Source organism: Budorcas taxicolor, chromosome 1, assembly GCF_023091745.1.
Source record: "Budorcas taxicolor isolate Tak-1 chromosome 1, Takin1.1, whole genome shotgun sequence".
Taxonomy (NCBI): domain Eukaryota; kingdom Metazoa; phylum Chordata; class Mammalia; order Artiodactyla; family Bovidae; genus Budorcas; species Budorcas taxicolor.
The window spans coordinates 24,441,412-24,466,071 of record NC_068910.1 but is presented as its reverse complement, the minus strand read 5'-3'; the positions used below and the strand labels follow the sequence as shown (position 1 = coordinate 24,466,071).

At 40.2% G+C, this 24,660-nt stretch overlaps 1 protein-coding gene across 1 annotated transcript in view; it reads left to right on the top strand.

The window, feature by feature from the left end:
• Positions 1-24,660, top strand: part of MAGI1 (membrane associated guanylate kinase, WW and PDZ domain containing 1) — a 642,797-nt gene that overhangs the window by 606,274 nt on the left and 11,863 nt on the right. Inside the window, exons 14-19 of the mRNA XM_052636253.1 lie at positions 3,051-3,267; positions 6,886-6,969; positions 9,738-9,829; positions 12,127-12,319; positions 15,223-15,516; positions 18,560-18,727. Of these exons, the coding sequence (XP_052492213.1) occupies positions 3,051-3,267; positions 6,886-6,969; positions 9,738-9,829; positions 12,127-12,319; positions 15,223-15,516; positions 18,560-18,727 (1,048 nt within the window). The remainder of the gene's footprint in view (positions 1-3,050; positions 3,268-6,885; positions 6,970-9,737; positions 9,830-12,126; positions 12,320-15,222; positions 15,517-18,559; positions 18,728-24,660) is intronic.

Sequence of the window (24,660 nt, the reverse complement as noted above, 5' to 3'; positions counted from 1 at the left end):
CCCTAACCATGAACTGAACTTCATGATAACGGTCGGAACGCACATCTGGCATTTGCTGCTCGTTTGAAAAGCCGGGAAAGGGGGGGGGCATTTGAAGAGAGGGATGCAACTCTCACGGTAAACCCAGCGGTTCTTCATCTGTTGAATTGTTTGCTTTCACTTTTATTTATTTCAGTTTTTCACTTATTTATTAATTCAGCTATTTATTTTATTTTTTTTAATTAAAAAGATTTTTAAATTAAGTTTATTTAAAATAATTTGAAATTTTTTAATTGGAGACTATTTTACAGTATTGTAGTGGTTTTTGCCATACATCGACATGAATCAGCCATGGGTGTACATGTGCCCCCCGTCCTGAACCCCCCTCCTCCATCCCTCCCCATCCCATCCCTCAGAGTTGTCCCAGTGCCCCGGCTTTGAGTGCCCTGTTTCATGCATGGAACTTGGACTGGTCGTCTCTTTTACATATGGTAATATACATGTTGCTTTCACTTTTAAAATACCATTTTCCTCCCCTTCCACATGTTAGTCACTTCGTTGTGTCCAGATCTTTGCAACACTATGGACTGTAGCCCACCAGGTTCCTCTGTCCATGGGGATTCTCCAGGCAAGAATACTGGAGTGGGTTGCCATCCCCTTCTCCAGGGAATCTTCCCAACCTAGGGATCAAACCCTGTCTCCTGAATTACAGGCAGATCTTTACCATTTGAGCCACCAGGGAAGCCCCCTCCCCCACCCCTTTCTGGGAGGGCAGAAACAAAACGCTTCCAAATTGTAAAAAGCAGAAAGTTACAGTCCCATTAGTTCTCCTTACTAAGGTTCATTTCTAAATGAAAACAGGTTTACATTTGGTCTGCATTATAAAAACATTCTCTGTGCATTATGCAAGTAAGAAATAGGCAGTACAGGAAAATACAAGAGGGGGAAAAATTCCCCCCGAATCCAATATATTTTCTGTTTATGCTGCGATGTTTACACACCCAAAATGGGCTGACACTGCACATATTTGTTTACAATGGAGACCCTTGTAAAGTCTGCGCTGAAGAGAAAAACAAATTCCCATACATGTGTATAGGGGTTAGGAGTTGTATCCGTCATTAACATTTTTCTGACTCTGAACATCTTCAACATGTCCCTAGGGGAAGCAAGAAGGCAGTATTGACCTTCTCAGGAAATAGAAAGGAGATACCTGGCCCTGAGAGCTGAATTCACCTTGGTGGGGGGCATTGTTGGAAGTTGGCAGAACCAGGTTCTGTCTTTGGAATGCTGACCCATCCAGGTCTGAGCTGAGCCCTTGGTCCTCAAAAGGGAACATGGTGATGTGGGGTAATGGTGATGGTTGTCCTTGCCAGTGTGTTTTCCTGACCTCTTCATCAGCTTTTCCCTTGAGTCTGAGTGAATTAAGCCTCTCATACCATTGGTTACCAAGACTTCTTTGCTAGTTTAGAATATGTTCCTCAAGTTTCTCCCACAGGCCACACCAAGTATAATTTTAAAGCATGTGTTTTACCTTCATGAAACACATTCCCCATTTTCCTCAACTCTGAATCCTTGCTAAAACCTATCTTCAGATCTATAATCTGGAACAGTCAAGGGAAGATTAAGTTTTTGTCCTTCTTGACCTTACTTTGATGTTTATTTCAAAGCAAGGACTGGAGAGGGAAGGAGTAGAGGGACCTAAGAAGTAAATGAGAGGGACCTTGGAAATTTCTGTTGAGATGGGAATAAAAGTTGGAGGCTTTCTGGGGAGAGAGCAAGGAAGAAGGATGTGATAGGACTGATTGTGAGACCAAAGGCAAGAGTTTGATTCTATAAAGAACATTAGCGAACTGGGATGTCTAGGTCAGAGATCTTGTAAACTACTTGATAGGCTACACAGAATCTATAACACAAGCTGGAGATGCCCTTTTACTGTAAGTATAGTGACAGTGTGCTATAAGAGAAAGGACTCGAGGATTTTTCTTTTGAATGAGGAGAACACACACCTGGGCTTACCACATCTTTCATTAGAGAAAATAAGCAGAAATTATTTTATTTCCCATCCATTATTTTTCCTCCCACTAGATTTTGCTGTCCCTTCAGTGGTCCTTTCTACAAAGAGCATCTCGTAAAATGGGAAGGGTCTTTTGCTGAGCATATTTTAAGGAACAGGAACTTGCTTATTCTAACTGCAATTCAAGTGAAACTCTGTGCCTTTGACTACTGCTTGGAGTTTGGACAAGTCAGTGCCCATCTAAGAAGGCTGAGCCCTAGAGGTCAACCCATATATAAAGTTGGATCTTGGTTTTCAATCAGCAGTAGTTATCAGGAGATCAGAGGTGAAATGTGATGACTGCAAAACTAATTCACTAAGAATTATGAGAGCTCTTCAGATAGTAGTTATTTATGTAGTTGTAAGTACAAGTGCACACATAATGCTAGGCGTGGGTTTTTTTTTTAGAAGCTCTGATCCTTGTTTCTTACAGACTAGAAAGACTGATAGTAAACCCTTCACTAGAGGTTGGGTATTTTATTATTGAAAGATGGAAAATGCAAGATCTGAAGGAATCTTGTTAGCCCTGATTTACTTTCTTGGATATTTTAGCCTTCTATTTAAACCATGCATGATATTTTCTGTCAGATGTTTGATTTTAAAATGACGATGTTTATGCAAGTATTAAGCTGGAAGGATTTAACTCCTGAATAAAATTCTTTGTAATTAAAAAAAAAAATGAAGATGTTAAAACAGATACATCTCATAATAAACAAGCCTGGTGTCTTAGCTGAGAACCTGTGATGAAAATTGGATTTGTTTTCTGCGCTAGCCCTGAAAGCAGTATGTTTTGTGGTGATGTCCTTCTATCTGGCCCACCCCTCTATCTGTCTGTCAATCACCTGGAGATTTATCTGCATTCAGCATGAGCCCGACAAAGGTGGAAGCCAAAATGTTGTTGATAAATTTATGTATGTGTGCACAGAAGTGGTGAACAAAAGCAAGCTGATGGAAAACACCCACTCGGAGAACCAATAATAATCTTCTCTTCTTGCCCCTCTCACTTGCTTCCTTTCAGCAACCACTGGAAAGAAAAGACAGCCAGAATAGTTCCCAGCATAGTGTCGCCAGCCACCGAAGCCTGCACACTGCCTCCCCCAGCCACAGCACACAGGTGCTGCCCGAGCTCCCACCCGCCGAGGCCCCGGCTCCAGATCAGACCGACAATTCTGGGCAGAAAAAACCAGATCCTTTTAAAATCTGGGCCCAGTCCAGGAGCATGTATGAAAATCGACGTGAGTAGCACCCTGGCTCCTGTCTTGCCTGGACCCCATCTTGGTGCTCCAACTCTGTCTTGAGGGTTGTTGAGAATGGATTATCAGTGTGTGAACAGGAGAGAGATGAATCCAGGTGAAAGGTGGCAGCATCTCAGAGCAGTGATAGAATCTGATGGACATTCATGGAGGCTCTGTTCTGTCATCTGTTTGGGCGGGGTGGGGGTAGTCATGGATGGTCATCAGATGAAGGGCCTGGGGGGAAGATGGATTTATTTTTCCTTTCTGTTAGAAGAAGTGGCAGATAAGAGCTACTGCCTCATCAATGCTTCCCTGCATGGAGATAGTGGCCTCTTTCGAGCTCCTGTCTAGTGAAAGGGCTCTCATGTACAATAGAACATAAATACGATTGGTGTGGATCGCAAGCGTAATAAGAAGAAATTCAGTGCTTTCTTAGTGGTCTCTTGGTTTTTAAGAGTACTTGTAATGTTTTAAACTGTTATTAATCTTTCTAAACATTCCCTTCAAAAAGGAAAAAAAAACAGCTGTGGGTATTTGAGCTTTAATTGTTTATACTGTCCTTGTGTGTGTTCCTTCAGCTTCACCTTTTTGATAAATATGAGCTACTGATGTCTTATAAACTGAATAGTCCCTGGACTTTTTAAATTTTTTTTCCTTTTTATTATGAGATGATGTCCAAAAACTGTTCACCACAAATAATATTCATTTATCTTACTAAATCCAAGTTCCTAAAAATGCTTTAATCTTAGGGCATGCAAATAGACACCCCTTCTCCCTTTTTTTTAGCTGTTGATTTTACTGACATTTTTTTCGTACGTGTGGTCAGGACAAAGTAACTATAAAGTACATGCACTTTAGGTTGTCATGGGATAGGAGAGCATGTTTAATGAAGGTCTGCTAAAGGGTCTGATTAAAGTTGGAATAGAGAAGGGAATCACTCTGTCCATCCTCCTGGCCCCCACTCCCCTCAGCATAAGTGTCTTTTGGAGTCATGGCTGGGGTTCTCTCGGTACAGCCCTCTCGAGAGGCGAGACACAGAGGTGATGGGGTGTATGGGAAGTGCTGCAGCCTGCTGCCTACCGCCTTGGACTTGGCCAGGAAGCAATTCCCTGGCTGGCTGAAGCAGCTCCTCTGTGACCCAAACCGGACAGGGGAGTGAACCCAGCAGCCCTGTCTGAAAGCAGGCCACACTGCTGGGTGAAAGTCAGCACTTAGGGGACACAAGGCCTGTCTGTAGTCTTCGTGATGGTCAAGTGTTAGAAGTTACCCAGGGTTCGTCTGTCTCGTTTTCCTCTTCAAGGGAGAGAGATCATTACCTTCTCACTATAGTAGGATGTGGAATTAAGTACGCTCTTTTGGCTAAGGCTTCACTATTGCTGGAAAAAGCCCGATAATTTGAGAAAGATTTATTTAGTCTCTGGACTAGAAAGACCCCTGGAGTATGCCTGACTTCAGGCCAGAAGAAATGAAGTTCCATTCGGGGCATCCCTTGTAAGCAGTGTTGCTAAGCGTGAACCTGGCGTCTGTTCTCACAGTGTCTTCTCATTGATTGTAATGATTTCACTGAAGAAATGTTTTTCAAAGAGGAGTATGTTCACATTCCCTTCACATTTCCAAGCACACGGCTCCTCCAATCGATGACCCAACTTTAGCTGAGGTGGAGATACCGCTTTATTGACCATGTCCCTGCTTTTCTCAGTAGAGGACACACTTATGACTGAGTTTCCCATGTATGAATCTTTTTGCAGTAAAACAAATTGTGTTCTGAAGTGCTGGTGAGGGCTACATGGACTTGACAGACAATTCTAACACACCCAAGGTATACGAGGCTCTAGCCCAGATGCCATTTTTACCTTGATGGAAATGGTATTTCTGTTATATCAAGTGATATTTCTATTATATCAAGACTTTGGTATTTACTTTTTTAAAAAATTTTCACCAGAAAAAAACAAAAACAAACTGTTATTCTGCCACAGCCAGCTGCTCTAAACCTAGAATGAGAAGCAGGCCGAACCATTTGGAATGGTGCCTCTTTAGGCCTTGACTTTCTAGGACATCTAAGGAATAGGATCTGGCAGCACAAATGAGAAGCAAGGTTTTTTTTTGTTTGTTTGTTTTTTGGGTGATTAGAGGCTCCATAATTGAGTGATTGTAGAACCTAACTGATGTTAAAATTCACATGGATCTCTTCCTCACAACTAAATGAGGGTAATGATAAGATTTCTCTCTCCATGATAGTTATTCAGTATCTATCACAGATTTTTTTTTCTTCACAATACCTATTGAATGAACTTAGATTAGTCTTGTCTTTTAATCAGTATTTTGCTTTATTCCAGATCAGTTTCTGCCTTTCCCACAGGCTGTTTTTTAATCTGCTTTTTTGAAAAAAAGAAATATTACAACATGTAGCCTCATTAGGTGTGATTCCCTGCCCCTCCCCGCAAGGCAAAGTACTCTAGGAAAAACAAGAAAATTAAAGTCAACGGTACCACCTTCATTATACCCTTAATTTATCCCCCTTTTGAGGGGGAAATATATTTTCCTTATACTTTATTTTATTGTGAAGGGCAGTGTAAAGATTCTTAACCAAGTCTCTGATCCAGTTCCTTCACATGGTCTGAATGCTGTGAATACCACATTCTTTATATGGCCATCTGTCAAAACAGTAGTGTCCAGATGAATTAATCTGAATTACAGTTGTGTTAATAAATCCCTTTGATAAATTTAGATGTTCAGTTAAAAACAAGCATGGAAGTCCCTTAAAAGTCACGTTGACTGTTTTGTATTTTTTCTAGATTACATGGCAGTTGTGCATATCTTTAAAAAATGACATTGATGAAGTCAATTACTTGTAAATGTTCAGGAAGAGCAGCTGGTATCCACTAGTGTTTACTACAAAAGAAAATCTAAAGCTTTGACTTGAAACTTTACCTGTTCACAAGAGAGTTGGGAAAGAAAAAATGACAAAGCTGTCATATTAACCAGCGTACACCTGTCCCTTGAGAGACATGCTTACTGATCTCAAATTGGTGTACAGCTCCTTTATCATGGTTTAAGAAGCTTGGAAGCTCTAGATTTTAAGAGCTATTGTGACAGTTCTTACTTGTGTATTTGTTCAACTCTTAGCCAGATCTGATGACTTGTGTCAAGTCACTAAAATAGTATTTTGGTTGAATTGCTAAGAATACATCTGAACAGATATTAGTCCAAGAATTAATCCCATCAGAAACTTGACACTATTTTCAATGACAAAAGCATACTTACCTTTTTCTCAAAAGGAAATAAGTGGTTTAGATAAATCTCAGGTTCATGACTTGATTCAAACAAGGTCATATGAGAATGGGTACTTTAGAGTATAATTAAATAGAGAGAGTCTTAAGATGGTAATGCTGGTTCGATGAAATTCTCAATGGTACTGTTGTAAATTCTAGCTTTTTGACAAGAAAAGTACCATGAAAAAGAAAAGACTCAAACTATAGTCTTTTAAAATCCACAGCAGCCTTGACCTTTACTGTGAAAGCTTAACTGCACATTCCTTATCAATCAAAACTAAATTAAAATGAAGTAAGAGAAAGCACATACATTAAGCTTTGCAAAATTGTGACATTAATATTCCAGCTATGTCACCTTCGCCTGCATCGGGATTGAGCAAGGGTGAAAGAGAGAGAGAAATCAATTCCACGAATTTTGGAGAATGTCAGAGTAAGGATCCGCCGAAACCTTTCATTTCTCTATTATTATTCATCCTGTTTGATGTTCCCATTGGTCCGGGGGTGGGAAGAAACTCAGAAAAAGGAGGGAAGAAAGAGGGATTCCAGGAACAGAAGTGTTTGGGACTTTCTTGTTGACCAAGCCTAGATCAAACACAAGGTGAAGTAAAAAGTGATAGGCATGTTGTAACCGAGTCTGCAAATATGTTGTGTGTCTGTAGTAATGGAGACACCAGGAGGGTTCTCTGCAAACCTGGTGATTCCATTGTCTCTAATTATCAAAGGAAGTCTTTTGACTGCTCTGTTGGGTTGTTGGTGCAATTACAAAGGAAATGAGCTACTCTTCCTGTCCCCTGTGCCAGTGCTTAGAAGTAAAGAGAGCTGGACGAGATTTTCTTAGCTCTTCTTGATTTAGACTGGGAAAAAGAAAAAAAGGCGATAGTAATATCAGAAAGTTGGTTCTACCCTGCTACCTCCTAAAAACTTAATTCTAATAAAATCTTCCTGAAATAAAGAAGAGAACAAAAAGACATTTGGGGGGAGTAGTTTAGAAACTGTAATGCCATTGGGAATAAGTGGCAGCAGAGGACAAAGAAGGTAAAATAATTTTGTAATAGGTTTCAGTACTGACTGATCACCAGAGTTCTATATTTGGTACATGGTATTTGGTTGGTAGAAGAATATAATTGTCAAAATGCTCAAGTTCAAGGGCCAAAAGACTTTCTTTGTAACTTATCTGTGTTTGTGTATGTTTTCCTGGAGGTTCATTGTTTGCATCTTCTGCATCCTTGGGGTCTGTCATTGGGCATCTTCATTTTCAGTCAGAAGCTCTTTTAGTAAATTTGCCATTTGCTTATTTCTGATAACAAAATTTTTTTTTCCAATGGACTAAACTGTTTGATAAGCCTAAGTCTGCTGCTACGTTTGGTGTCACTCTAGGGTGGGCAAGTGTTCTAGTGTTACATGATACTGCAATAAAAATAAAAATTGGTCTGGGCTGGAGGTCTCTGCAGAGGTCTTTCCTTGTTCACAGAAAAGTTCAGCTATTTTCAGGCAGATCTGCCAAGAACCTTGTGCTGGCTGGAAAGCACCCATGGTCTATTTTGGTAATAATCCTCCTGCTTGAGTGAACCTAAGACGGAGACTCAACTTGATTTAATTTGTTGTTTCAATGAGGCTATTACAGCAAATACCCTTTAGCCAGCTACTCAAACAGAAAGAAAATATTGTTACCTTAGCATGCTCAAGAAAATATCATTCTCAAATTGTATTTCTGGGAGTACTATGATGTAGCTTAACTCCGTGTACCATGGCGTCTTACAGCTTAGCCCGGCAATTATAATGAAAATGCGTTGGATAAGAAGATTCATTGAAAGCACAGCATTAAGGTAGCTCAAGCACAAATATTGGATTCAGACTCCTCTGACTTGGATTTACCTGTACATTTAGCTTCTTCTCTCTCGGCATATTCATTCACTGTACATTTTAAGCTTATGGATGAGTCCCCAAAATGGGACATCTGTCACCTGCTTGAAATCTGAACAGCCACCTTCTTCCCTGTCCCATTGTACAAAATCAGAGAAGACGGAAACTAAATTCTTAGTATCTACACACTCCTTCAGCCCCAAAGCCAAGGAATTAAATAAACCAGAAATTCTGCAGAGCAGTATTTGAAAACCTCTTTTAGGATTCACAGCCACTAAATTATTTTTTTTCTCTTTAAATAAAAGATTTGTCATTTTATAGACTATAAAACACACTACAAATACACTAAAATATTAAGTAAGTATTAAATAGGAATAACCCTTTTTTATTACCTTAGTTAAGTCGTAATGATGTATAGGACAGTCTCATGTACAGTAAGCATGGTCTTATGGAAATTACTTTTCTTTAAACAAAAAATGAGATTTCCATTTCAAAACCCTGAACTATTACTGCATTTTGAAAGTAAAATATCAAGTTATTGGATAATAAATTAGTACTTACAATGTTGAAATATTATAGGCAAATCATGGAGTAAAAAACTCATTTAGTGATGAAATATGGTTCATTTACATAGAACAGTTTGTTGTCACCATTGATCTTAAGGATATAGAAGGCTGGCTACTTTTTGGTAATAGTAGTGAAATCATAGTAAATGTTCTAAATTGGGAAATATTAGGATGTTTGAGAGTAACTCATTTGGCAAAAATGATCTAACAGATCATATTATCAGTGTGCTAGTCTTGGTTACTTTAAGGAAAAACAGAAGTGATTTTTTAAAAATAGTTTTTGCCATAAGCTGTTTTTTTGATAACATCGGCACTTAACAGGTCTGCTGAATCCTCGTCCCCAGCCTCCGAATCAGAGGTCAGTCTGACTTAGCATGAACCCCTTCCTTAGATATGGGCAGCCACTTTGTGGTGCAGAGCATGATAATTTTAATTTACTAAATTCCTCTAGCAACAATACCCAGGAGAGTGGTGAGCACTGACTGCAGCCTTCATAAGGGATAATTTCTTGATGAGGAATTATCAAACAGTGATTAGTCCTTTGGAAAAAAAAACACAAAAAACAACACTTTAGGCTCAATGATTGTCCCCACCATTTATTTTTGCGCACCGTCTTCACCCATCCAGATCATTTTGTTTGCTTGTCTGTGTTTGAAAACTGTCATCCATTCAAGCACCGTCAGTGTTGGTCCTGTCACTGTGTTCGCCTTAGGGCTCTGATTCCTTTTATCACAGAAATAATCCGTCTCTCCCCCTCCCTTCTCTGCAGTTCCGGATTATCAAGAACAGGACATCTTCCTCTGGAGAAAAGAGACCGGATTTGGATTTAGGATTCTGGGTGGCAATGAACCAGGGGAACCTGTGAGTCTCTTGTCTCCCTGCCCCATCCTGTCCCTCACGGTACTAATTTCTAAGAATTCAAAACCAGTTGGCAGCAGTGACAGATCACCAAGATTGGAGTCCCAATAGGTGCACGCAAAACTGTTTTCATCTTTTGAAAAAAAGAGTTTGATTTACGATGTTGGTGTTAATTTCTGCGATACAGCAAAGCGACTCCGTTATATATGTATATATCTTCTCTGGCCGTTTCATCCTAACCAGTGGGAGCTATTCTTTGGGTTTTGTGGCGCTCTTTCTGTCTTGAGGAAGAAGAGCCTAGATCCTTTCTAAACACTGTGTGTTCATGTTTGCGGAGGGCGGCAGCTGCAGCATCTGTAGCTCCCTATCAAAGAAACGGAAACCAAAAAAGGCAAAATAGGAATAGACGTCAACTAAGAACACAGTGGCCTGATCCTTCTGGGCAATTCTGTTAAATCTGCCAGCAGGCCGTTGGCTTTGTATATTGGGTAGCCAGGACATAGAAGGCACTTCACAAGGCATTATGAAAGATTAGAGAAAGTAGGACCACTCTCTTTACAAAATTAGAGAAAGAACCCTGAACAAGGATCAGGAGACATTTAATCTCTCCAGGCCTCATCTTTAGAATACATTGAGGAGACCACCGTGCGATTCTTTTGAAAGGGGTGAAAAGAACTAAAGATAAGTATTGTTCAAATTTTCCTCATCACAATAAAAATAGTTATCATTTCTTGTCTGCTTACTGTGTGCCAGTTGCTATGCTAAAGGCTTTTGACATACATCCTTCTCATGTGTGCATCAAATCTATGAATTTATCCCCGTTTTCAAATCATGAGATAAAGACACAGAAAGATTAATGTGGTCTTGGCCTGGGATCACAGAGTTAGTAAATGGAGGGACTGGAAAGGCTGTGATTCCAGAGTCCGTATTCTTAACCGCTCTTCTACCAAAGTTCTTTGTAAAAGATACGTGTCACGTAAAGACCGCTGTGCATTCTTACCTAGTGAGAAGGCAAGGGAAACAGATGTTTTAGTAAAGTTTGTGACGTGCTCAGTCCCTCAGTCGTGTCTAACTCTGAGCGACACCGTGGACTGTAGCCCGCCAGCCTCCTCTGTCCGTGGTATTTCCCAGGCAAGAATACTGGAGTGGGCTGTCATTTCTTTCTCCCGGGGATCTTCCCGACCCAGGGATCGAACCCATGTCTCTTGTATCTCCTGCACTGCAGGCAGATTCTTTACCACTGTGCCACCTGTGAAGTTTAGTGACCAGTTAATATAACAATACCAAGACACTAAATATAAAGACCTGCTCTGCATGCCAATGCTGTGGACTGTGGAAAAAGGGATGCCCAACCAGACTTTGCTTGATTCACCCTTTCGTTGAACAGTATTTGTCATGCATTCCCTATTGCTAGGCACATGCTGACCTTTAAAGAAAAGTTGTATTACTGTTATACTTAGCAGAATTCTCTGAATAGAAGGCTTAAAGGTAGATAGAAAAGGAGAAAAGTTTTGCCCATGAAGGGAGTAAAATGATTGATTTCTGCAAAGGGGATAAAAGAATGAGTCATCAGCAAACCACAGATAAATGTCAAGGAACCAAACAACAAAAAGTTATTTTTTTCCACCACTTAAGAATTATTGTACCACCTAGCACAGCAGCTAGAACCCAGTGAGGGGCAGGGATGCAGACACAAATGAATGGACTGAATTTTGCTCTGAGATATGAAGGCCATCGTTACACAGACAAGCCTTGTTTTATTAAGCTTTGCAAAAATTACATTTTTTTACAAGTTGAAGTTTGGTGCCAACCTTCCGTTGTCAGATGATGGTTAGCATTTTTTGACACTTCAGATTTTTTTTTTTAAATTAAAATATGTACCTTTTTAGACATAATGCTATTGCGTACTTCCTAAACTACAGTATCTGTGTTTGTTTGAGCAGTCAGTCATGTCCAACTCTTTGTGACCCCACAGTCTGTAGCCCACTGGGCTCCCATGTCCATGGAGTTTCCCAGGCAAGAATACTGCAGCAGGTTGCCATTTTTTTCTCTAGGGGATCTGTCTGACCCAGGGATTGAATCCGTCTCTCTTAGGTCTCCTGAATTGGCAGGCAGATTCTTCACTAGTAGCGCCGGGTAAACATAACTTGTATGCACTGGGGGAAAAAAATCATGTGACTCGCTTTGTGGTGATACTTGCTTTATTGTGGTGATCTGGAACTGAACCCACAATATCACCAAGGTGTGCCTGTAATAGTAAACCAAAAGGTTAGTGTTTCATCTATCTAATTGCTCAACAGATTTATATTGGTCACATCGTACCACTGGGTGCTGCTGATACGGACGGCCGTCTGAGGTCTGGGGATGAATTAATCTGTGTGGATGGGACACCAGTCATTGGAAAATCACACCAGCTTGTGGTCCAGCTTATGCAACAAGCCGCCAAGCAAGGCCACGTCAATCTAACAGTGCGGCGTAAAGTGGTGTTTGCGGGTATGTTTTTCATTCATTCCTTTAGACGTTGCCTCGTCCCTTTATGCACAGAAGAGGCCCCCTTCCTGTGTCTGCCTCCTCAAGCATCTATTTTAGCAAATGTTTGCAAATGTGATTAAGCACAGAATTTCCAGATGGTTTGCTTCTCTCAAACCCTGCAAAACTACTGTCACTCAAAAGTACTGTAATGTGCCAGCCGTGCATATCCAACAAAGGCTTTTAGAGGAAAGCTAGTTGAATATATATATTACGTCCCTCCAGCCCCTTGCCAACTAGAACTTAGTCGTTGTCTTCATTTGATGAGAATTCTCAACAAAAGAGGTCACTAATTGTAGCACCCAAATAAGAGAGTAAAAATCAGTTTCATGCTGCCAAATAAGCTTATAAAAAAGTTACTCTGTTGTTGACAGTCATATGTGTTAAACTATTTTAATTTTTTACTTTTTCTCTATAAGAAAGCCAAATGGCTAGCCAGGTTTAGGTTATCTTTGATTTCTTCCTCTATACCTGGAAGTCCTATACATTCTTAACTCAAATATAACCTGTTTTGTAAAACCCTTGGCAATTCTCTACTCTCTCCAACTGCCTGCTGATTTTAGCCTTCCTTTCTTAACATCCTTGGCAATCATGGTTTACTTCTGTGTTGGGATCTGCCAATTTGAGACAATCCATTGAGTGTCTTCCTTTCACATTCATTCATCACCTTTGTTGGCAGCCCCCACCTCCAAGTATTCGAGACAACCCAGAATGCTGAAGAAAGAAATTCCGTGTTACATCAGTGGAATTACTGAAAAAGTATGACATGAAATTTTATGAATTCTCCGTAGTTATGGTACCAGTGAAACAGCTACTTATCAAATAAAATCAACTGTCTCCTTGTTTAAGAAAAATTAGTAGAACTCACTTCAATGGTATATAATTAATTTCAGAAGAAGACATCAGGGTCCAGTGTGAAAGCCCTACTACCTGTTGCCGCCATGGAAAGCAGTGTCACTCATTTATGTCCTGAGAGCTCATTTATGGTGTCAGGATAACGTAGTGTCCCGTGTAGCCAAGAGCAATCAGAAACAGACTTTTGAGATGAGTTGAAAACTTTTTATTTCACTGGTCCAAATAAAAAGAATAGAGCAATGAGATTTTTGTTTGTTTCAGATTTATTTTTTAAAATTTTAAATATTGGGGTTTTTAAGCTCTTGGGTAAAAAGGCATATTAAATCTTTGAAGAGACATAAGGCTCAGTGAAATAAGCCAGTCACAAAAGGACAAAAATGGTATGCTTCTGCCTCCATGAGGTGCCTATATAGACAGAAAGAATAGTGGCTGCCAGGGGTTGGTGATTAGTGATTAGTTGCCAGGGAAAGTGATTAGTGTTTAAAAGATACAAAACTTCAGTTTTCAGAAGATGAAAAGTTCTGGAGATAGCTGGTGGGGATGGTTGGACAACAGTGTTTCTGTACTTAATGCCACTGAAGGATACGTCTAAAATGGTTACAATAATAAGTTTTAGGTTCGTATATTCTACTACCATAAAATGAAATCTGTGAAAGGAGATGCTTTAGGGAATAAATTTAGTAGTCCTATCCAAAATCTGAACCCATATTTTGCTTTTGGCATGAAAAATAAGTGGTCCCACCTACTCTTGTGGCTATCTAGGAGTGGTTTACCCTGTCACTTGAGAAAGCAATAAGACTGGAATTTGATAAAATGAATTCTGAGGGAGGTTAATGTATCCAGTTGTGTGATCAGAGTGGATCATTGGCATCTGGAAGCTGGGAAGAAAAGTGAAGTATACCTCTGACAGGTGTTGTCAGGAATCCTGAAGTAGGGACGTCATAATGGTGCTGTCAACTGACAAGTCTCTCTGATGGAAAAAGCAGAAGCAAAGCTGAGCAGAAATGTGACTTGAGGGCAATGAGAGCTTACATGCAGATATGTCTCTGAGGCAAAGACGGTGGGCTACGTCTTATGCTTCCCTCAATGGGTTGCTTCTGTTTGTTTCATTGAAGTCTCACTGCTGTACAGTATCACATGTTACAAGTGTATAACACAGTGATTCACAATTTTTAAAGGTTATGCTCCATTTGAGAAATGAAGTGAAAGTCGCTTAGTCATGTCCAACTCTTTGCAGCCTCATGGACTGTAGCCTGCCAGGCTCCTCTGTCATGGAATTCTACAGGCAAGAATACCGGAGTGGGTAGCCATTCCCTTCTCCAGGGGCTCTTCCCAGCCCAGAGATCAAACTCAAGTCTCTTGCGTTGCAGGCAGATTCTTTACCATCTGAGCCACCAGGGAAGCCCATTTATAGTTATTATATTGCAACATTGTAGAATATATCCTTATAGCTCATTTTACACCTAATAGTTTGTACCTCTTACTCCCCTACCCCTGTACTGCCCCTCCACCCATCTTCTGCCCTCTGATAACTGCTAGTTTGTTCTCTGTATGTGTGTCTGCTTCTTTTTTGTTAATCCACTAGTTGGCTGTATTTTTTAGATTCTACACGTAAGTGATACCATGCAATATTTGTTTTCTCTGTCTGACTTATTTCACTTAGCATAATGTCAAGGGGTCATTTTTCGACCTGTGAAGCAGGAGATATTTCAGAGTGGGCCCGTCTTGCTGCAGATTTGAGTCCAAATACAGACGCTGATACACAGTATGCCCTAAATGTAACAGACTCTGGGCGTCCCCTTTGTTCTCCCATGGTATCGGTGTCTGCAGATCCTGAATGCTAAATGCTTATCAGAGTGGTTTTTGGTTCCTGTCTCAGTTATGTGAGGCCAGGTGCTGTCAAAGCTGTCACTCTCTTGGTTTGGTTGTGGAGTAGATGGGGGAAGGAGGAAGGGGTGACGGCACATTTCTTGGCAAAGGCGGGTAACCCAAGAGGTATGTCTCTTGCACAGCCCCCAAAACTGAGAACGAGGTACCCTCGCCAGCCTCATCCCATCACAGTAGCAACCAGCCGGCCTCGCTGACGGAGGAGAAGCGGACCCCGCAGGGCAGCCAGAACTCCCTGAACACGGTGAGCTCAGGCAGTGGCAGCACCAGCGGTATTGGCAGTGGCGGTGGCGGCGGCAGCGGTGTGGTGAGCACTGTGGTCCAGCCCTACGACGTGGAGATCCGGCGCGGCGAGAACGAGGGCTTCGGCTTTGTCATCGTGTCATCGGTGAGCAGGCCCGAGGCCGGCACGACGTTCGGTGAGTGTGGTCACTTCTGCTCCCCAGCGTTTCCTGGGGTCACTGTTCTCTGGAGAGGAAAAGACGAGCCAAAATCTCATTAACAGAAATGCTCGTCATGCTTTCCGCTTCAGGTAATGAAAGTCTTAATTGGGGACGGACTTTATTGGGTAGCTTTTCCTCTCCTGAAGGTTGGGATTTTTTTTTTTTTTAACTCTTCAGCTTCCATTCTGGTGGCACGTTCACAGGCAGACAACTTCATGCATAGGTGAAATTTGCAAAGAAGCCCCTTGACAGGATAAAGTGTGATAAATTCTTGCCATAGAGAGACCTTTGCAAGGTCCTGAGCAGGGTATCAATCATAGCAGTTGTCTCAGAAGGTCTCCACATTTTTAAAAGAAGCATATGGTTTTAGAAATAAATGCCTGCGGGGGTTGGGGGGGAGAGAAATAGAGGTGTGAGGAGTGAAAAATATACATGCAATGCCCTTTCCATCTTATCTGTGTCCTTCCTCTACTCTACCTATCTCCATCTGAAATTTTTAAATTTTAATTTAAAATAATATGTTTACTGTTGCCTGGTGGAGAATCTAATTAAAATCTGAGTGCAGAGCTGTTTGTCTTCGCTGCCCTTGAATTCTAGCAGGGGTGGTTGTCCTGTCTCATCCAGATGTTGAGGGTTTCAGCAGAGAGTGGAGAAACACAACTGTCACCTGCAGGGTACATGGGCTGAGACAAACAGGAAGCCAGGTGATTCTAGGAACTAGGAATCGTGAGTCTTCCTATTAGAATGGATCATAAGTATATACTCCAAAACTGATCCACCTTCTTCATTAAATAAAACGTCATCTGTTGTTTTCCCCAAGCACGTTTGTTAGTTAATATGGAATATGATGGGAGATGGGAAGGGCTGTGCAGGCTTTGAAACATGCTTCAGCTCTGTCTCCAAATGACCTACCCACAAGGAGTCTGAGGACCAGTGGTTCAGGTCGCTTGCTGGCTAACATCAGCTAGGTGCTCCATCCTGTTGGACTTCTGCTCTGGTACAACTCCGTTTGTCTCCATTTAGTCTTGGTACTTTGTTTCCTGCTTAAGTCATGTCCCTTTAAGGTGCAAACTTCAGGGGACAGTGTATCAAGCCAGGTCTGTGCATGTGTGGCTGCAATAACAAACATGCATTACTAACAATGCCTCTGTGAGCTCTGTTAATAGCATTATCACAGCATGTTGTGGGTGGTGGGTGACTTGACCTCAAGGCAGGGTGGTTTTCTGGCTTGTTTTCTCCATTAGGTTTGAAGACTTTTCCGTCCAATTTAAAAAGAAAAGCAGAGGGGACAAAGACATCTCAAGTTATTTTCTTCAGATCTGCAGTTTGTCCCTATGCACCCAGTGATATTCTCAGAATTTGAGTTCTCAGTTTCTCCTTCTAGAATGAAACAACAGATATGTCTGGTGGGAGGTTTTGTGTTGTTTAACAAATATCGAATGTCTTCACTCACAATTTGGTCTTTGATTGTTTTCCTCCAACTTTTACAATGAGCAAATTAAATTTTCTCTAATACCTTGCATGTGACCTCTCTTCTGAGCCAGGCAGACTTTCCTCCCACCTGCATGATACCTTTTCCATGGACTTGTCCTTGGAGATGGGCTAAACTTAATCAATACCTTGAATTTGAGTATGGAGGCTTTCCACCACACCTGCTTGTTGCTTTCCAGAAGACTGTTTAACTCTCCTTTGAAAAATTCTTTAACCTTAACATCCAGTGATACAGACTCAGGCAAATATACTGAAATTCAAAGCAGTTGCAGCTCATTTCCCATACACTTAATCCTTACACTCTGAATTAGGATGGAAGAGCCTTCTCTTTCAGGGTTTCCCATGTTAATTTTGTCACCCTTTCCCAAAGATGGCTCAACTACGTAACTATCTTTACAGAAAGACAAACTCTCAAAATCAGTGGACATGCCCAACAAAATTTACAACTCAGTATGCAAGTATCTGGAAACCAGATCAGGCCACAAGCCTATTTTCTACCTCTCTTCTAAAAGTTACCAGTCAGTCTTGGTTGTGACATGAAGTGCCTCAGAGCACACAGTAAACTTTCTTCTTCAAATGCACTTTTCCTGATTTTTCCTGCCAGAGCTGTGTAGTAACTGAGGAGGACGAAGGAAATGATTAAAGAAGAAGGGTTGAGGAATGATTTGAACCTAGCTTCAGATCACTGTCCTCCATCTGAGTATGTACTAGATTTTCTTATGGCTTTGAGGGGATTTCTATGAGGAAGAAGGAGGATTTCAGAGCTAATGAGCCATTTGGGCCCTTCTCTGAAAGCCCACGAGAGCAGCTGATTGAGCAAAGGTCATAAAAGGAAAAATGCGTGTCAAGGTTGGGTGCTTTCTTGGCTCATCTCGTAATTATGCCCCTTTGCTAAAGCTTTCATCATGCTGGATAGCAGGCAGAAAGTCTAAGTGTTTGTCTATTAGGTGTTTTCAGATTGGATTTTTGGCACTAGCGGACTCTCTGACCTCACTAGACACCCAGTGATTGTGTTTTCTAAATGGAGAAAGAACAAAACATTGGCAGAAGCTTAAGCAACATCTGGCAAAAATGAAGTGACATGAACACAGAATGTGCAAAAGCTTCCATCCCAGCTCTGGGTTTCATGTTTGAAGTCCCCAAATAAGCCCACAGCAAGTTACTTCGGGGGCTCTTGAGAATCTTTGGAAATTGCTAAAGATCCCAAATTTTGCCACTGATAGAAAGAGGAAAGCTGGGGTGTCCCCCTCATTTTAAATCGGGAAAGGACTGCAGCAATGAACTAGCATTTAGGGCTGTAACTTCTTCCACAAATGCCCGAAACTTTGCCAATGTTTTGACCCTCGGCACAGAGTTCTCCTTTAATAACATTTGCTTAATGCTTTAATTAATTAACACTTAACCTTCTCTTTCCCTTTTCAACCCTTTTTCTCCTCCCTTCACTCTATTCCCATGTAACGTTAAAAAAAAAAATTAAAACTGACTATCAAAGCAGGCAATGCATGTGTGGCCATGCCTCACAAAATAGGTCGGATTATTGAGGGGAGCCCTGCTGACCGCTGCGGCAAGCTGAAAGTGGGAGACCGGATCTTGGCAGTAAATGGATGTTCCATCACCAACAAATCCCACTCTGACATTGTCAACCTCATCAAGGAAGCGGGCAACACAGTCAGCCTCCGCATCATCCCTGGGGATGGTAAAGTATACCTCTCGTGTGCGTCTCTGTCTCTCTCTTCGGTCTCACTCTGTCTTTGGTGTTCAGGTAATTGAATAGTGTTGACTTAGAGACAGTTCTTTCCGACCCTCTCTGAGAATACCCATCAAGCACTCATGAGCCACTGTTCTGAAATCTTACCTCACCTTCTTGACTTCATCCTCTTGCCCAGGGACCCTGTCTTGCTACAGAGATAAACATACCAGAAAATTTTTAACTCTCTCCAGTTTATTTTGGCTGTGGTGCCCTTGTCTTTAAAACAACAGAATAGTTTGAGGATAGGTGGTAAAACTTGACTGATATTCTACCTGGAAACTATTAATGATTTTTTTAAAAAACAGGAATGTAAAATCTGAGTATATAGCATGATGATACCATAAAACCTATGTAAGGACAGTGGAGAGCCAATGCTGGTTTTTGTGTTGTTGTTTTTTTTCTATCAGAGTAAGTGAATGTATCCATGTTTTTTGTTAAATAGGAGGTTATTAGAATTTGTGCGATATGATTTGTCTCTACTTTTTGCACGTGGATGAAGAAAGAATAAAATCTCAGTATTTTTAATATTTTGACAGGCTTCCATTAAACTAGGCCTGTTCTTATTTATTTGTTTGATTGGTTCAATTCAGATCTTTGGTTCTTTTATAACAGTGGTGATTCTGCCCCTTGAGGGACATTTGGCATTGTGTGGGTAGAGACCAAGGACACTTCTAAACATCCTACAGGACACAGGACAGCCCCCACTACCAAAAGTTTTCCAGCAAGAAATATCAGTACTTACTTTATTATTCTTACATACTATATTATTATAGTATATAATACTTATTATATTATATTACATTATATTTACTTATTTTATTATTATTTAATAAAAATGGAGTTGACATACTAATGTCTCTTAGAACCCTCAGAGAATTAAGTCCTGTATAATGACTTCCTTCCAAGCAGATTTTGCCCTTGGGAAAAAAGTGATATTTTTCCCAGAATGTTTCAGTGTCTTTTGTTTTTCATTCTTACTATATATTTATAAAACAAAATATATTCCAAAAGTCAGTGGTTATTTCTGAAGAGACAACTGTGGTTTATGGTTATAGTGTGATAAAATTCTATGCCACTGATCTATAAAATAAGAAAATCAGAAGTTTTATCTGAAAGTAATTCAACATTTTTATCTACTAATTGCTAGAAAGTGAGCCATGTTAGTTTAAAATTTGAGTACTATAGGCTGTGCACTTCAGAAGATGTAAATCTAAAACCAAACAATAAATATTTGAAAATTGTTCATTCTAAGAACAGGGATATTTCTCTGTACCAGAAATACCCCCTGCCAAATGTGGAGGGGAAAAAATAGCTCCTTGAATGATGGTCTATTTCAGCCTGCCTCAAATGCATGGTTAGTAATTTACCATCTGGTCTAGAGTCCATTCTACCAAATCACCACTCTGGAAAGCTATTACAATTTAGGAAAGTGGTCACAAGATGATATAACCTGGGTTCCTAATGGAAAGGATGAAGGAAGCTAGGAGAATTTGGTGACAAATGGTGGAGAGAGCCTAATGTAGTATAGAAATTTAGATACATTTATCTCCATGCTGTAGTGAGATTTCAGAAAATTAATTCAAAAGAAATGAACACAGGATATAACTTGCTGAGTCTATGTTGGTTAGTCTGTGGGAATGAAAAATTTCCAAAAAGGAAGGAAGGAAAGAAAAAGCGCCTTGAGGGAAGAGCTTGGAAAGGAATTCACAATCAGGAAAGATAAATATGCAGAAGCAACTTATACTCCTGTGCACATACTTGCTGACTTAAATTAATATTGGGCAAGGGAAAGTATTTTTTGAGAACCTGAACACCAAGAAATGGAAAGCAAGATAGATTCGTTCGTCAATAAAAAGGTGTTTTTTAAAACCACAGTCCTTCAAAAGTGTAAAATTTGAACAGAGCTATCATAGGCCATCTTGGTGAGAAGAAAGTAAATGTTGATACAGTGTAGTTAAAGCTTGATGTGCTGCTGAGGATGTGATTTCATTGCAAGATATTTTAGGAATTCACCACCGTGAAATAAAAACTCTTTACCAATTACTTGGTCATTTTCCAAGTGCAGGTAAAGGGAATCAAGTCTGACAGAGAGTGGATTTCTAATACTCTTCTTTGTACAGGTAAAGGGAATCAAGTCTGCAGAGGGTGGATTTCTAATACTCATCTTTAAAGTGGGGCCAAAAATTGCCATCTTGGAAGTTAGAATGAAGGCAGGGGGGTTAGATTTCTGGACAGATGCTGAAGCAATCCATGAGGATTTTGCAAAAACCTATAGAACAAAGAGTGACCTTTGCAATCTGATGAAGAGAAAACCATGCTGGATCCACTCCTCTCCATAAAAGTGTGCTGGCCGTGGTAGATTGTAAGGTACAAGGAGGCATTCTCTCCATGTCAGGAAGTTCTGGTCTCCTTCAGTCTCACTCTAGTGTTCAGTGGACTCGCCCAGAGACATTTTGTTGAGTGATCTTCATAAAAAAACTGAAGTCCTTCATCAGAGTGGCTCAGGAGCTCTTAGAAATCCATCTTGTTCAAGGTACTGTTCTCAGAAACACAAGGAGCCGCTTCAGGAAGAGGCACTCTTATGAGCCAGACAGAAAGAGATAAGCTGACCAAACTTGGAGGAGATGAGGCTAAACACTTTATCTTAGTTTCTGGGCTAGTTACTTGTTCATTGTGGAGTTGAAGACTAACTCATCCTTTCTTTGCACAGTTCCTCAAAGGGGAACTTTAAAAAGCAGGGTAGTCTTGAAGTAACATCACAACGAGGTTGAGCAATTTTAACATTTCTTGGGGGTTATTTTTATCAGACAAGGATTGAACTGAAGTCATCGTTTTCACACTGTCATTGAATGCTTGTGTTTTCTGATTTTATCCTGTCATGTCAGTCATATTTCAATTCAGGACAAATATTTGCAAAATGTGTATTCAAAGATGCCTCTAAGAATAACCCATTTACTTTTAATGGAGTCATGAATTAAGGAGAGATCACATATATTTAATGACTGAGAATGTCCCTAAATGAAATTCACAACCAAAATATTAATATTAATGGTTTATTCCTTTAAACCGTACCTGGCATTAGTCCCCAAGTGATTTTTATATATATATTTTTTTTCCTTCTATAAGGCATCATAACCATTTTTTAAAATTTCTTACTACAAACTGTTTTAGTTTTCTAACTAAAAAATGATCAAATTAAAAAAAAAAAAAAAAAAAAAGGACGACACACCCTTGATTGGGCCATGCTGGGAACTTACTTCCTATCCATTTGCTGTGCCTTGTGGCATATGGGTTCAGAATTATTCCCCAACCAGGAACCTGACCCATGCCTCCTGCAATGGAAGCATGGGATCATGATCAGCTGGATTCCAGGGAAGCAGCATGCTCACCTGATTCTCCAGCTTCACTTCTCTCCTCACTCTCTCTCTCCCATTCCCTTCTCACTGTTCTGTCTCTGCTAGCCCCCTCCAACAAAAGCTTTGAAACATGACCCCCCTTGATTTGGGCACTGTTGTGTTTATAGTTCTCAGACAGGCGTGTTCAGGGGAGTTCTCACCATCCTAGGCTTTTACGACCTTTGGGAAGAGGCTGGGAGGTGGAGTGAGGGCAGAGCCTCTTCTCCTGTGAGAGGGGGACAGCTGGATAAGAAATTTATGGTGGCAACACAGAAAGGCCCATAGCCTGGCTTACGTACTAAATTTGAACTTGAATTCTGGCAAGTCAGAGCACACATGCCTCCTATTACTGGAGTGTATAGAAATACCCTGTGAAGTCTGGGTGTGAGTGAGACTGTTCAGACAGGGCAGATCCTGACTGAGCCAGGCTCTCCTGGAATCATCAGACTGAATCAAGTTCAAACTAATGAAAATATTTATGAACTTAAAAATACATTATTTAGGGACTTACTTGGAGGCCCAGTGGTTAAGTATCCATGCTTCCACTCCATGGGGTGTGGATTCGATCCCTGGTTGGGAAACTAAGATTCTGCTTGCCCCATGGTGCACCCAAATAAATAAATAATAAAAATAAAAGACGTTATTTAAATATAGTCTCTTTTCCCTGAAGTCTTTTTTTTCTTTTTTCTTTTTATTGGAGTATAGTTGATTAACAACGCTGTGTTAGTTTCTGGTGCACAACAAAGTGATTCAGTTATACATGTTTATGTATCTATTTTTGTACTTCACGTCTCTCTGACTTAAAGTATTTACTTGTATAGTAAGTAAGGCTTGGTGACACAGGTAGTGCCATTTCCTTGGCAAAGGTCTAAAAGAGTTTAATTATCTTAATAGAAAGCTCTGTAGATATGACAGCTAGCATATACCCAGGCAAGAAGAACAGAGTTTCTACCATACAGATTTCAAAAGTCTCCCCAAACTTTTCAAATATTTATGGGATTTAAATTTTCAAATGCTTCCTTCAGGTTTTTATTACATATGTGTTTATGCATTAAAATATTTATGAATGGAATGTTTGTATCCGTTGTCTATTTGCTTGGCCTTGTAATGTGGTTCTGTAAGGGCAGCTAAGGATATTAACATGGGAGCAAGGTTAGAATGGTAATCACTTGGCACGGAGATAAGTTTAAACCCAAGAGAGAAGTTACTTTCAGAAGTTAGTGCCCTGATTTAGCACAGCACCGTGATGGTGCCTTGAGAGCTAGGATATGCTCCTCTTGATACGTGATTGCTGTGGGAAGGGTAATAATATCCATTTTCATTCCTCCGGGAGAGCTAAAGCAGGTGTAAACACTGTTTAAGAAAGCATATAGGGCACTTCTGGAATTCATCATGAAAACAGTCAAGCTGTCCATCTGCCTTAAGAATTCCGCAAGTCAAATACATTGACAGTCCTTTTTAAAACTGTTGCTAGGGTGTATATTATATCAGACCCGTCTTTTGTGTTTATTCTTTTATATGGGGGACATTTTACTTTGGACTAGAGATAGAAATTTGTGAGGATGGGCTTCAACTGCATAGTTTTAAAAGCTGGAGAGATTTCAGCACACTCTGTCTTGGTTTGATTCTAAATGAAGACTTAAAAGCTCATTTAAAAATATATAACATTATAAATCTTCTAAAAAGCATCCTGGAAATTGAGGGTATGCTAAAAGTTAGAGTGCTTGAAAATGACCCAGGAAATCTAGAAGTCAAAACCAGAGTGTTTTGTATTTTAATTAATCTGTGATACTGCTTAGTGAAGTTGGTGGTATTTATACAGGAAGGTAAAAGTACTTGTTTGTTAAGAAGGAAATGTACCAATCAGATCCAGTTTCCTTGACCCATGAATAATTCCCTTGTAAACAGAGTGAAACTAAAAATTAACAGTCAGGCAGGCCCTGGGTTTAATTGCCAGTGCCTCCACTTGCTTTCTGGATGACCTTGGACATATTGCCTACTTTTTGTAAGCCTCAGTGTCTTTAGCTTTAAAATGGGCATAATTAATTGCACCTATTTCTTTGAGTTATGAGGATGAAATGAAACAGTGCATGTGGGAATGAACCTTACACGGCGTGTGGCACATTGGACATAATTGAAATATGGTGGTTGTTCATAGATTAAGAAAAACAACAGGAGAAAAAATTCAGTGGGCTCGCTCAAATAGGCACTTGCATACCAAATGTTAATTTCTGAAATGCTTAACGTTAAGCTTCAACTCAGAACAGATTTGCATATAAATATTTGAAAATAGCAAAGGAATGATAGGAAAATAAATAAAAGAATTCTACTTATACGTATGTTGAGTGGTTATCTGTTACATCTCATCAAACCTTGAAAATGGCAGAAGTACTAGAAAGGCTTGAGAATAGGATCTGATCTGCCTAGAAAACTGGCTACCAAAAACACCCAAGAATTCTAAAGGGGAACCTCTGCACAATTCAG